This window comes from Clavelina lepadiformis, chromosome 4 (assembly GCF_947623445.1).
Source record: "Clavelina lepadiformis chromosome 4, kaClaLepa1.1, whole genome shotgun sequence".
NCBI lineage: Eukaryota > Metazoa > Chordata > Ascidiacea > Aplousobranchia > Clavelinidae > Clavelina > Clavelina lepadiformis.
The window spans coordinates 19,777,046-19,789,715 of record NC_135243.1 but is presented as its reverse complement, the minus strand read 5'-3'; the positions used below and the strand labels follow the sequence as shown (position 1 = coordinate 19,789,715).

At 36.8% G+C, this 12,670-nt stretch overlaps 1 protein-coding gene across 4 annotated transcripts; it reads right to left on the bottom strand.

Annotated features, from left to right (window-relative positions):
• Positions 1 to 4,286: 4,286 nt before the first annotated feature.
• LOC143453270 (uncharacterized) lies at positions 4,287 to 10,913 on the bottom strand. 4 transcript variants are annotated; one of them, XM_076954541.1, is made up of 7 exons: positions 10,098 to 10,913; positions 8,779 to 8,864; positions 7,629 to 7,770; positions 6,621 to 6,765; positions 6,279 to 6,538; positions 6,148 to 6,211; positions 4,287 to 6,079 (listed from the first exon to the last, which is right to left on the bottom strand). In XM_076954541.1, exons 1-6 carry the CDS (start codon positions 10,807 to 10,809, stop codon positions 6,150 to 6,152), a joined length of 1,407 nt encoding a protein of 468 aa, XP_076810656.1. In that variant the 5' UTR covers positions 10,810 to 10,913; the 3' UTR covers positions 4,287 to 6,079; positions 6,148 to 6,149. The 4 variants fall into 4 exon arrangements, with proteins under 4 accessions (XP_076810656.1, XP_076810655.1, XP_076810658.1 ...); XM_076954540.1 differs by having other exon boundaries at positions 4,287 to 6,059; XM_076954543.1 differs by having other exon boundaries at positions 6,148 to 6,202.
• Between the last annotated feature and the right edge of the window lie 1,757 nt (positions 10,914 to 12,670).

Below are 12,670 nucleotides of genomic sequence, written 5' to 3'. Positions count from 1 at the left end.
TACCATGTTCTGAATTGCACACAAGTATTTCTGACTGTATTCACTGCTTGACTGTAATTAGATTGATAGAGTCATACTTTGTAGATACTTGATATGCACCCTTATTATAAAGATTCGATTTTGTTACTGTTAACGGTAGCCTATCTCAAATAATCAATTTCATGTTTTGCAAACTGTTAAAGTCAGAAGAATTGCTCAATATTAAAGTAAAAATTCAAATTTTTCCTGAATTCTACAATGGCCAGCATATATTTTACTTTATACCATCTTATTTAGACTATTTTGTAATGCACAATGTCTGACCCCTGCGTTTCCTAATAAGAATAAGCTATGAGATAAAAAAGAACTTAAATTCCTATTAACACTCCGGTTTCATTCCAACTAAGTTTCTTTTAATTCAACCACGATCAACACAAATTAACAGTACAAATAGGAAAACAGAAGGTATTAACAGGTCTTTGAATAAACCTCGCCATATTTTGTGTAAAAGGTTTAATCTAGACGTCATTTTTCAAATTCGATGGAAAATGTAAATTGTGCTTAAGCAAGCTATCACTGTTATCTTCTTAAAACACGGTTTGAATGCAACAACGATTGTTCATAAAATTAAGCACAATTTCATTAGTCGGTATGGATTATTATTGTTAAGTTACTTCATCAATCTGAACAAAGACAACGGTTAATTACTCATCAAAGCAAAGCTATTTGGAGGGAATGAATAAAGGATGCAGAACAGAAAACACTTAGATCTGGTGGTTAACTATACTTGGCATTTGAACAATGGAATTTTTGTGTACCCTTGCACGGTTATTGTGGATGAGCAGCCGAATGATCTAATATATCGCGGCATTAGAACAAATTAAATGGCTCCTATTGCATTACCAGGGTTTTAATAAATGCTTAACTAATCACCGGCCTGGCTTTTGAAAAGATCCCGATTGCCTCGGTCGCTTAAGGCGACTAATTAATACTTTTGAGCGGGCGAGGCGGGAACTGTATTACACCTTGCAACTGTCGATAGTAGATATTCAGAAGACTTCTTGATGAACGCATCTGTATTTGTTTTTACTTTAAAGTCTACTGTTTCGATTCTGAGGTCTTTTGAAGGTTTTAACGATAGGCTATACATACCTATAAGGTTAAGATGTTGGTGTTCGTGCGTTGGATTTCGCGTTTGCTAGCCTTGCTAAAAAGTTTCATGCAACAATTAACGCATAAAACAGCTTTGGAAAGTCAAAATATCCGTGACATGTTTAACTGTAATCGGCGTTCCTAATGAAATGAAAGGAATGACAGCTTTAGATGGCAGGTGTTTAGAATTAGTGCTGAAAATATTGCACGAAATTTGCAACAAAGACAATGAACGCCAGTATTTGTGTAGCCTGTCTACAACATCTGTCAAACAACTCATAGGTCAACAAAACTGCACTGGAACAACAAGGACCATAATTAAATTGGTAACCATTAACTGGGTAAAAATTCACAACTATTATTATCGCATATATTCAATTCACTTCATAACGTGATAATCTGTCGCAGTTGCGAATACTTTGCTGCACATAAATTGATAGATCTGCCACAAGGGTTGAGGAGATTTTTCTCTTACTGTTATACATTGTATTGCGTTCGTTCATTCCTGAAACCTTTAGCAAAATGACAACGCAACCCTTAAAGCAACCAACGCAAGCAGGTGAGACTCTTTGTGTGGGGAAAAAGTTAAATACAAGCTACAATTGAGCTGCTCTATAATTTTCGCCAAGACTTTGTTTACAATAAAGTTATCGTTTTACGAACGCTACGTTGTAAATACCGGAAGTTGAATGTCGGCCAAACGCAGTCATGTCAAGCATGTATAGGACTTAGACGTGTCACTGTGGAACGCCGAACATTCGTACAACGACCTTTCAAAGCTTATGGTACAGGAGCGGCTCACTAAGTCGTGCTCCAGAATTTTACCTGCCCTACTTTATGAGAAAACACCTTAAGACGTGAAAGAGTTATAACATTTGATAACTAGAGGACCCACCATCCTGTGGATAGCAAATCTTCTCTGGTAAGAAAAGTTTTTTTGAATTGCATTCTTAAATTCATTTTATTAAATTTACTTTCAATGTGTTCAGCCGTTTGCCGTGGGCCTAGGTTTAGACGCTGGGCTGCTGCTCTGTGTACCGCAGCTGTAGCCTAAATCTACTCCCCCACTTAAGTGCACAGCACACTCAGCCACCAAATCAACACTAACAAATATAGGGTCATACATGCTTTATATCATTGCATATCTACGTCCCATGCCATTCAGCAATCTTTCCCTCCTCGCGAGCATCACCCAGACCTTTGGGCTAGATGGAGCCACTTTTTGTCTCGCGAATCGATATCGGCGCCACTCCAACTACTCCATGCGAAGCTTTTTGCTTCAGCGACAAAGCAAGTTCGATGACTGAAATCAAGACACCGATTTGTCCCGGCCGCACGGCAACTGTTAGAACAAGCCGAAACCCAGTCATTGAGCGACTTGTTGGGCAGACCAGAAATGAAAAGTGAAGTAGCAGAAAGTCAAGCTACACTTTGCAACTTCATCAGCAACGACGATGAATCCCACCTCATTGGACGTTTTTACCCAGATTGGTTCGGTTTCAGCTTAATTGCTTTCAAACCTGTGTCTTGCGTTTTCGCTCAACTCTGTACAAATGCAGGCAAACTCCGCGACTTGTGGGAGAGGCGCAGATAGAGCACACTGCGAACAACCTGCTATTCTATTTACCATGCATCTAACGAATCTCATGGCCTGCAAACTTTGGATGACGGCGTGATCCAGTGACGATTCGACGCACATGCGCCAGAAAGAAGCTGTTGGGTTCGGAGCAAGAAAATACTCAACTTTGAACAAAGAATGCCGCCTACCTTTTACGTGCTGGATAGAGGACTGCGTGAAGTCGCCGATATTGGATTTTGGATGTTACTTTGTCGTATGTTGCGTGTTTTGACAGACGTTATTTGTTGCATGCAGTGTCGAGTGGCCAGTAATTGGGATGGAAATCTCCTAACTTAAACCATCACTTCAGAAATAGCGGACATATTTTAAGTCATTTAGCCTGGTTTATTTGTAAATAGAGAAACTGCGGTTTAGTCACCATAGACTGCAACTACATTTACGAAGGAAGTTATTTTTCTTGCGTTATTCAGTTTGTCGTTTTAAAAGGAGAGCATGGAAATGTTATCTTTGAGAACATTTTTTCAGAAAGGGTGTTTATCGTAATCAATCTGCTTCAGCTGTAAATTAGTTAGCCCCTGTGCGAATAAATTGCTGTTTACTTACTTACCTATTCCGGTGCCCTGTATACACTAGTCTGTTGTTTGCCCAAGGCTCAATTGATGCGTGGAACGTTTTATCGCAACACTGTGCGTACTAATCAAGTCGGCACTTTGTTTTCTGTTTTACCCTAAAGATTTAGTCTAGTTTTGCGCTTGGCAATTAGAACCTCTGTTTAAAGGCAGATTGTGAAATCTTTTCTTCGTACAGTAATTACTGTATGTGTGACACAATGGCTTAGCTAGTTGTTAAACGAAGTGTTTCATTCCACTGTAGACTAACCTGCAAATGCTTGAAGTATTATTAGGAATCCAATGCAAAATTTTCGCTTTATGCTCCATGGCTGTTGACCGAATCATAATGTTGGTGTCGGGTTACTCCAGGTCATGCAAGTTGCACGTGACGTTATTTCATGGTTTTGTAACTTTTGTTGACGGTCATACGACACGTTTTATAAAAATCAATTTTTTAAATCTTTTGATTTGTTTGTTTGCATACTGTTGTATTACTGTTGTCTACATTATACGTGAGGTAATTATTAGAATTGCTTTACGGAATGTTGGAGGTAAATGTAAAAACGTTAGCACAAAACAAAAGAACAACAGCTTTACTAAAAACAGCACAGCAAACAATCGACAAAATTACCCGCCCCACACCAACAATCTTGAGCTTTACATTTTCATTGTTTGTATCCAATCTTTAGTGACTATACTGCTGCACCACAATTTCAAAACAGTTTTTCTCCTGTTGAGGTATTTCACGAAATTTCTCTTTACACCTTCTATTCCGGTTTAGGTTTGCATTGAATGCCAACAAATTAACTGACTAACCAACTAGTAAACAAACTAACCAAGTAACTAACCAACTAGCTAAGTTAGTTACCTACTTTAAAACAACTGAACTAAACAGGTGTTTAGGTGTTTAGGTGTCTAAATCATGACTTTAGTATCTGCCAGTTTTGCAATAATACAATGTCATGTTTATAAAAGATTCAAACACATTTTATTCCCGAAGGTGCTTACACGTTCAGTCTCAGCAAATGTAATTAGTACACATAATTGCATTCCAGTTTAATCACATGGAAACAATTAGGCTATCTTTTAAGACAGGACTTCTCAAACTATGGGTCACGAACCCCTTTGGGGTCGCAAAATGTAATACTGGGGTTGTGAAACAAAAGAAATTTTTCTAGATTGAATTTTCTTTTGGTAATTCGTTTTATTGTTTTCATTCCGTGGTTCTTGCTTTACTGTACAGTTACTTTCGTGGATTAATTATGTATATTTGTAAGATTTCGCTATGGACAAAAGCAACACCCGAGATTTATGACGGGACGTCTATTGTTTTAATACCATTAACGTGTAGTCTACCCATCAAGGGGTTTCATAAATTTTTTTTTTAAATGGGGCCTGACATCAAAAAGTTTGAGAAGCCCTGGTTTAAGGCAAGTAATTAAATTCTCCAAGCAAATAAATAACAGACATAAATAGGCCCTTACGTTTGGAGTGACGTGTTGTAACATGAAACAACTATATTTTAGCAAATAAATCTAGTCGATTAAAAACAGTGAATATGTTGCAAACAAGTAAGCTTTTCAAAATTCAACAACATTTTGGAATATTGGGAGGTTTAGCTATTTCGCATTACGTGAGCGTTTTGTATAAGAACTACAATGTTTTTTTTGGGAATGACCATGAAAAATATTTTCCTGGTTTGGTTTTACGAAACGCGGAAATTCTGGGATTTATGTAAAAATTTTAGTCTATTTTAAAAGGGTGAACAAGATTCTAAAAATTCTTTGGCAGTTTTAGGGGTCACGAACCTGAAATTTTTACTTGTAAGCTTATTATTTCAAACACAAACAAAGTTTTTAGTTTGAGGGCAAAAACGTTGCTTTTAACATCCAAAAGAAATCATATCGTATCAAACTTCTTAAAACGTATTTCAGGGGAGTATCGAAAATATTAACCAATCCGTACTGTTCGTTGAAGGAGGAAGATATTAGTCTTAACCATTGTATTAAGAAAGGGCTTACGTCATAAGCTAAAGTTTATGTAAACGTTGTTTATTGGCGACTACAGGTTAGGCCTAAACTATTAACAGCACAAGTGTACATTACGTTGTAAAAGGATTTTTGTTATAAGATATTTTGTTTCGTGGTTTTTTAATCTTTAAAAGCATTTATTTCTCCCTTCGTATGAATGAAATTCTTTTTTAGAAACGGTTACTTCTTTTTATTAGTATTCTATATAAATACGTTAGGATATAATTAAGCCGTCATGACGTTTAATTTACATGTCAAAACAGAACACAAGGTCTAGCAACAAATAACTACAGCGCATTGATTTTTAACCGAGTTTTGAATATTTTATAATTGCAAGTTTGTGGGCTGTAATTTCTATATAAACCTTTGCAGATTCGCCGTTCAAATTAAAAATAGGCCATGTTTCTTTACAAGCCTAGTTGATATACAGTTGTTTCATGTTACAACGATTAATTGTAAGTTATTAGTGACAACATAAAAGATGTGGTTATATACTAAGCGGTCGCATACACTCGCAAACAGTAGGCTATTTGAGAGAATTGCAGAATTAATCAAAGTTTCTAAGGTCTCACGCAAAAGGCTTTGAGTTTCCAAAAAAGGGATTTTCTGATTGTTGCTAAAAACTAGCGAAAATTAACTTAACATTGTTCCACATTGATTGGTATGAAGCTGATGATGTCACATCACTATCAGATAAGACGTCGAAAACTGAAATAAACGTTACATTGCTTTACAATATAATTAGTATACTGTCATGTTTTGTTGTAGACACCAAACATATTTCTCAACAACTTACCTTTATGAACTTTGAATATTGATATCTATTTCTGAAGTTATTCGATCGGAACGCCCTGTCAATAGCGTACCAAAAAATAAATAGCAATCTTTGAGCTACAGCAAATAGATGACCATGAATAAATAGCTTACCATTGTCGGAGAAAGTCCCATTGCAGGAATCAGAATGGTCCACCTCTAAGCACGCAAGATCAATGTCCCTCTCAAACTCAACCAAATTGCTAGTGTCAGAAACTCTAAGCCGTGGAAGATTCAGGAAATCCATTTCTTGCATTTTCGCCAAAACTGGTAAAGGATCGACCTTCGCCGGAGTTTTATTACGCGACGGTCGACGAGCCGCCACATTTGGACCTGAAGCCGCGTAAAACAATGCGGCATGTGCACCGCTAGCTCTATTCATAAAAAATATAAAAGGGTAAGTATGGTCGTTATACTTCTCAAGTTAAATTTACCATAAATTTTTTTGATATATACCCGAACGGGTGGGGCCCTACGAATTTCAACTGTTGGTATAAATAAGGGTCATGTTGTAGTCCATGTCGTCGTAGATGCTGATAATAGAAAACCAATTTAGCAAGATTTTCTCGCTGCTGTTTACACATTCGTCCAAACTTTACACCTAAAAGTTATGTTGTTTAATCAAATGCAAAAACTCCAATTAATAATCTCAATGTTATAACGGAAATGAAACAATATAACACAAAATCAATATGTATAAAAATATGTAAGTTAAACATAGTTTTACAGACTGTACTTTGGGTAAAAACGAAGTACTAATCTTTAACAAAAATTGGACATAGCACTGGGTGGAGCAATCTTTTAGTTGAAATATTCCGGTAAGTAAGAAACAATAAACAGAACAATTGGTATTACGAGCAGAAACACGAAGTTAAACTAAATCTATGCAAAATTCACCACCATTGATAAGAAGAAATCTGAATTGTTTATCGCACCAAGAGTGCGACATTGTAAACAAAGTTCTGTGATCGAGTGCCAAACGTTGGTGAGACAATTACTTTTCAGAATTTAATACTAACATCAAACAAAGTCGCAGCCGCACCGATTGCTGCTATTAGTTTGATCACAGGAAAAAAGTCAAGTAGAAATGCAATCCACAACGTAATTTAAAAGTAAATCTTAAAAGGCCCGATGTGGTGACGAAGTAATTTCGTGAAACCAGAGAACTGATAAGATTGTCGTTACTGCAATCATCAATTTATACCAACCGCCGAGAAAGATTTTAAAACACATTAAGGCGTTTCTGGTAAAATAGGCTTTAATATCTCTTGTTGTAATATCTTAATCAGCTACCGCAAGTTTCGGCATGATCAATCAGTGACAATCACTAACATGAATCATACCATATTTGTAAAGCCTGTTATATATATATACATATATATATATATATATATATAAGTGAAATGCATGAAACAGATAAAGTCAAATTACACAAATTCAAAACATTATTAATTGTGTGCTTACAGTCTTTGCTCATGCCCACCGCCTCACATTTTTGTAGACGGCAAAACTGACATCGATTCCTGGTCGTGCGATTAATTTTACACCTTCCGCTTCTTGAACAATTGTACTCTTGCATGTGTTGTTGACATCTTCTGTAGAAACCCTTCACAAATACAATATAGTGCCAACAAACAATAAAGCAACTAAAAATTCTAGTATTAGCGTACTTTATTAAACAAATTTTCCAAAACAATTCCGTAAATATTTCAGCAAGATTATATCGAATGAAGCGACAAATAAACGATCTAATATTAAGGCCAGAAAAGAATTGTACGACAACATGCCACATGCGAGACCGACACAATGGACGCAGGCTGGAGATTTTATTATAACGCGCAGATGTGTTGCATGCTGCAGTTACCCGACGTTAAACTGGCTATTTTCACCAAGCCTGGTTACACGATCCAGGATTAAATAAAACCGACTTTTAAAACTGTGTTGAAATATAATGCATTTATTTCTTATATTCGTCTTTTCATCATCAGAGATCAATGTAGATCATTATTTTTGCGTGAAAAGTCAACGGCAAAGCTACTTAACTAAAGCACAGCACATTTTTGTCATGACAGATAATCGCAGCTTGATATGAGACCGGACAGCATTGTTTGTGAAACGAACGTGAACGGCGACTTGCGACTTAAAGTAGGTAATGAGGTCGACAAGACGAAGATAAGGTTGTTGGCATACACGAAACCTGTTAGTCATTAATTCATTATCTTCTTTGTTACAAAACCTTTGTCTCAAGGAAACAAAAACCTTATCGGCTAACTATAATACTTTAAAAACAATAAAATCAAATACGGCGCGATTACACAAACATGCTTTGAACACGTAAAAATGCATTGATTTTTCTGAGTTATGTTAATGAAAGGAATACAGGCATTACTTGGTCCGGTTGAAATATATTTCCACACAACATGGGCTGAATCCGTTCCCACCAGCTTCACTGCACAGAGGTTAATAAATAGCAAATTTGTTCTCTAACAAATCGTCGTCAAATGACAACGTAATTCTGACATATACGAGACTGAAACACTAAGTGATGTTTCATGAGTAATAAATATTTCGGCGGCGTGATTTCAGAACAAAACGACACCACGAATTTGCTTACCTTACACCCTTCGCAGGTAATGGCCCCATAATGGATTCCGGATGATTTGTCTCCGCAAACCATGCAAGGGACTAACTGAATCTGAACTGTTAAAGAAAAGATAAGAAAATCTCAGTAATAGTAACATTTGAATGTTATCGAGTTGTCGATAGCTGAATACAAAGTAGAGCAGGAGTGCTCAAGTCGATCGCGGTCTCCGAGTGGTCCACGGACAGATCCCAAGTTGACCGCGAGGTCATTAGAAAAAATAAAAATTTTTTATGTGTAACAGATTGCCTACCAAATAATCGAGTAAGAGTTAAATAACTTGTTTAATTCAATTTTTAATAGTTGTTGTGGACTAGTGTTACATCATGTTTCTATTGTTACTTTAACGGTGTGACCAACACAACTTTTTATTAGTTGCTGTGTCAAACACAAAACTGCTTAACCTTCAAATTGAATAATCAACCGATTGCCATGTTGTTAGGAACTAAACAATCCACTAATAAACCGACTTCAAATGGCGAAACCTGATCAATTTATTCGAATAAAATTTGATTACCAAAACTGCTAACGATTGACTAACTTTACGACAAACGAATCACCTTAACTCCGTTTCTAGAAGGTTCTCTGGATGCATGTACTTGAAAGAGGTTAGGTTTGTGACGTGATGTCTACCAATGAAATGATATCTACTATTGTTTGAACAAGAGAATGAAGGAAATGGGAGAATTTCAGTTTTATTGCTTCTGCAACTATGTCGTTTTAATATTAAAATCTATTTACCCGCTAAACCACTGGTCAAATTTTAATGATTTTTTAAATAGGTTAAACGTGTCTTAATTTCATAAAGAAATTTAACCTTTTCTTCAAGGTTTTGAGCGCATTTTCATTGGTTCGAATTTTGCGTCCGAGTTAAGTTTGTTATAGAAATTTCATTGTGAAACTACTATGTACTTTACGTTACGTGGAAGGTTATGTTGGAGGATTTGACAACGTTTGAAAGTAGCAAGTAAGAAACACAGGAAATGATGTGTTTGGATTTGCGATGTTCATACTGAACTGGTAGACCGCTGGAGGTTGGCTACTTAAAAAGTAGACCTTGGATTAATAAAGGTTGGGCGCCCCTGAAGTAGAGGGTATTAAAGCGGCGCAAAGATTTCTTGAAAAATTTTGTGGAATCTTAGTTTATTATGCTTAATTTTGTAGTTATATTTTTGCCAGTTAAATTTTTATTAACTCAAAATAATTGTTTTTAGAACAAATAGTTTTCAGTATTTAGGAGTAACACTTGTTTTTCGTACAAACTAATAACACTTTTAATAGGTAGTCCTCACCTCGAGTAGGTATATTGCGTAAAATATCATCCAAAGAAATTAGCCCAATTCGACCGATTTTATCTTGAAGACTACCAACATCGTGAGCATTAGAGATGTGCTGAGCATAAGCTGGAAACTTTAAATTATCATCATTAACAGAAACGGGGTCAGACGAACAAACACCAACATCACTATGATATTTCGGCGTAGTTGCAGGATATAAAGAGACAACATCATGCTGTTGATTTTCCTTTTGACGCACAACATCCTGTCTGCTGCTGTACGCAAGGAACTCGGTCGGAGATGCGAAAGACGAAGAACCAGCAGCATTATGTTGTTGATCTTCATATTGAAGCACAATATTCTGTCTGGTACTGTACGCAAGGAACTCCGTCGGGGATGCGAAAGACGAAGAACCAGCAGCATTATGTTGTTGATCTTCATATTGAAGCACAATATTCTGTCTGGTACTGCACGCAAGGAACTCGGGCGGAGATGCGAAAGACGAAGAACCAGCAGCATTGTGTTGTTGATCTTCATATTGACCCACGTAACCTTGCCTGCCGCTGTCTGTTACTGAGACAGCACGTTGATATTCCACGTGAGAATGGTGAACCTGAAGATCTGCACTCTGGTAAGCAACAGATCGAGAGGCATCAGCATAGTTATAACTGCAGAACGTATTAACGGGGGAGTATTGATGATAATCATGGAATTCGACATTATTCATCTTCAGCAGAAAACGAATTCGCAGTAACAAATCTTAAAATAGCCAGCAATGGACTAAGCCATACTATACAGCTATAATAACTAAATGGTACAAAAAAGGTAATAAACTTGCAATCTAGCCAAAGGTGTTACCGGCAAGGCGCAGTTAATTAGTTTCATTTAATTGAATTATACAAAATACCATACGTGCTATTTTCTTAAGTAAAGTACATGCAGTTGTAGCAAACGCTACGGCCGTAATTACATGAAAAAACGTACCCACACCAAGAACTGTTTCCGCTGCCTTATACGTTATAACTATCTGTCGCTAAAATGGATCCGAATCCTAAACTCGCCCTCCGATATATAACGAATGCCCTGTTACACTTAATACAAGGGATTAAGCGCGTAACTTGAACGCTCAACGATCCAAGTGAATCACTCATGTCGCTAAACTGAAGCAGCTAACGTTAAAATGCGTAAGCAACATTTAAAAAGAATGCATCACCACAAAAACGACACAAAGAGGGCACAATGTAAAGACTGAAACCTCGACGGGAACTTAGGAAAAAGGCAATCGCTGTTGCCTAGGTAACTCGTTGGTCACAATCTGTTGCGCAATTCGTTTGTTTCCTGAATACAAAGCACGTGGGCAGCAAAGCGACGTGACGTTGGGCCCATGCATTTTTTTAATTTCAAACCTGAGAATGGTCTCACGCAGAGATTTTACTGACGAAACTGTCACCCGCAGTGTCATTGATAAGACTCAACTTCCAGCTGAGGAGAGTTTGGAGTAGAAATTCGAGATGATGCGAAAGCTGAAGCGGCAGACAATCGACATCGTCGGAAATGTATGTCATACCATGTTGTAAGCTACACAAGAACACATTTCCAACAATATAGGCGTAAAAAGCAGTAGCACTGTTTATTATAACTTATTTACAATGCAGAGAGTATATTTCATACATGCTTAAAGTGTGCCATTCTATCTATTCTTTCCAGATAAGCTACAATTCTGTTTTCGGCAGCATAGATCGTAGGCCTATACTATGGGTTTCATGGTTTTTAAGCTAAAATAAAAGAAACGTGCTCAGTTTGTAAATTAAGGTTTCTTTTGCTGAAATTTTATAATGGCTGTGATATGTTATATTTCTCGATAATATTTCAAACATCACTTTACTTACCGCAGGACATTCTGTACGATGTATGATCCGACGCTTGCGTTATTGGGATAGACGGTAGGATAGGATACTTGTTTATTCCAACAAAAATGGGATTTCCATTGCTAGCCTGGTTTCATACATACTCAGTTTTTGTGGGTTCAACCCGATCAACATGAAAGTAGAGAAATATCGAACGTTATGTATCCGCAATATGCTTTGCCACGTTAAAACTGACAGCAGTAATGGGAAAAACAAAATTCATTTACTTCAATTAAAAATGCAATTTTTGATTACGTCTTATCACGTTCAAAACACGCTCAAATGCATTATGCAATTATCATTGCGTGTGAAAATAAGCACAAGCCGATTGGTTGGAACGAAAGGCTTTTTTAGACGATTGTGCAGTATGCATTATTTCAAACCGGTTGCTTACTTGTCAACAATGCTTTGGATCGTAGTATTTAACAGGATAGGTAAAGAAATTATAAACTTAATTTGTTGGCTAATTCCCGGGATTATCTCTTTCCAACCTCGGCATGGCTGTTCCGGGTGAGCAATTGAGCATGCTTCCGTCTGAACTCATTTATTAGCGGCTTTATGAGAAACGAAATTTTCAACCAACAATAGTGTTCAATGTTCATATCAATTGAAAGTTACAATCATAAAACTGTAGTGTCTTCACTCTTATGACTAAAGATATGGAGGGCATGTTCGAGACTA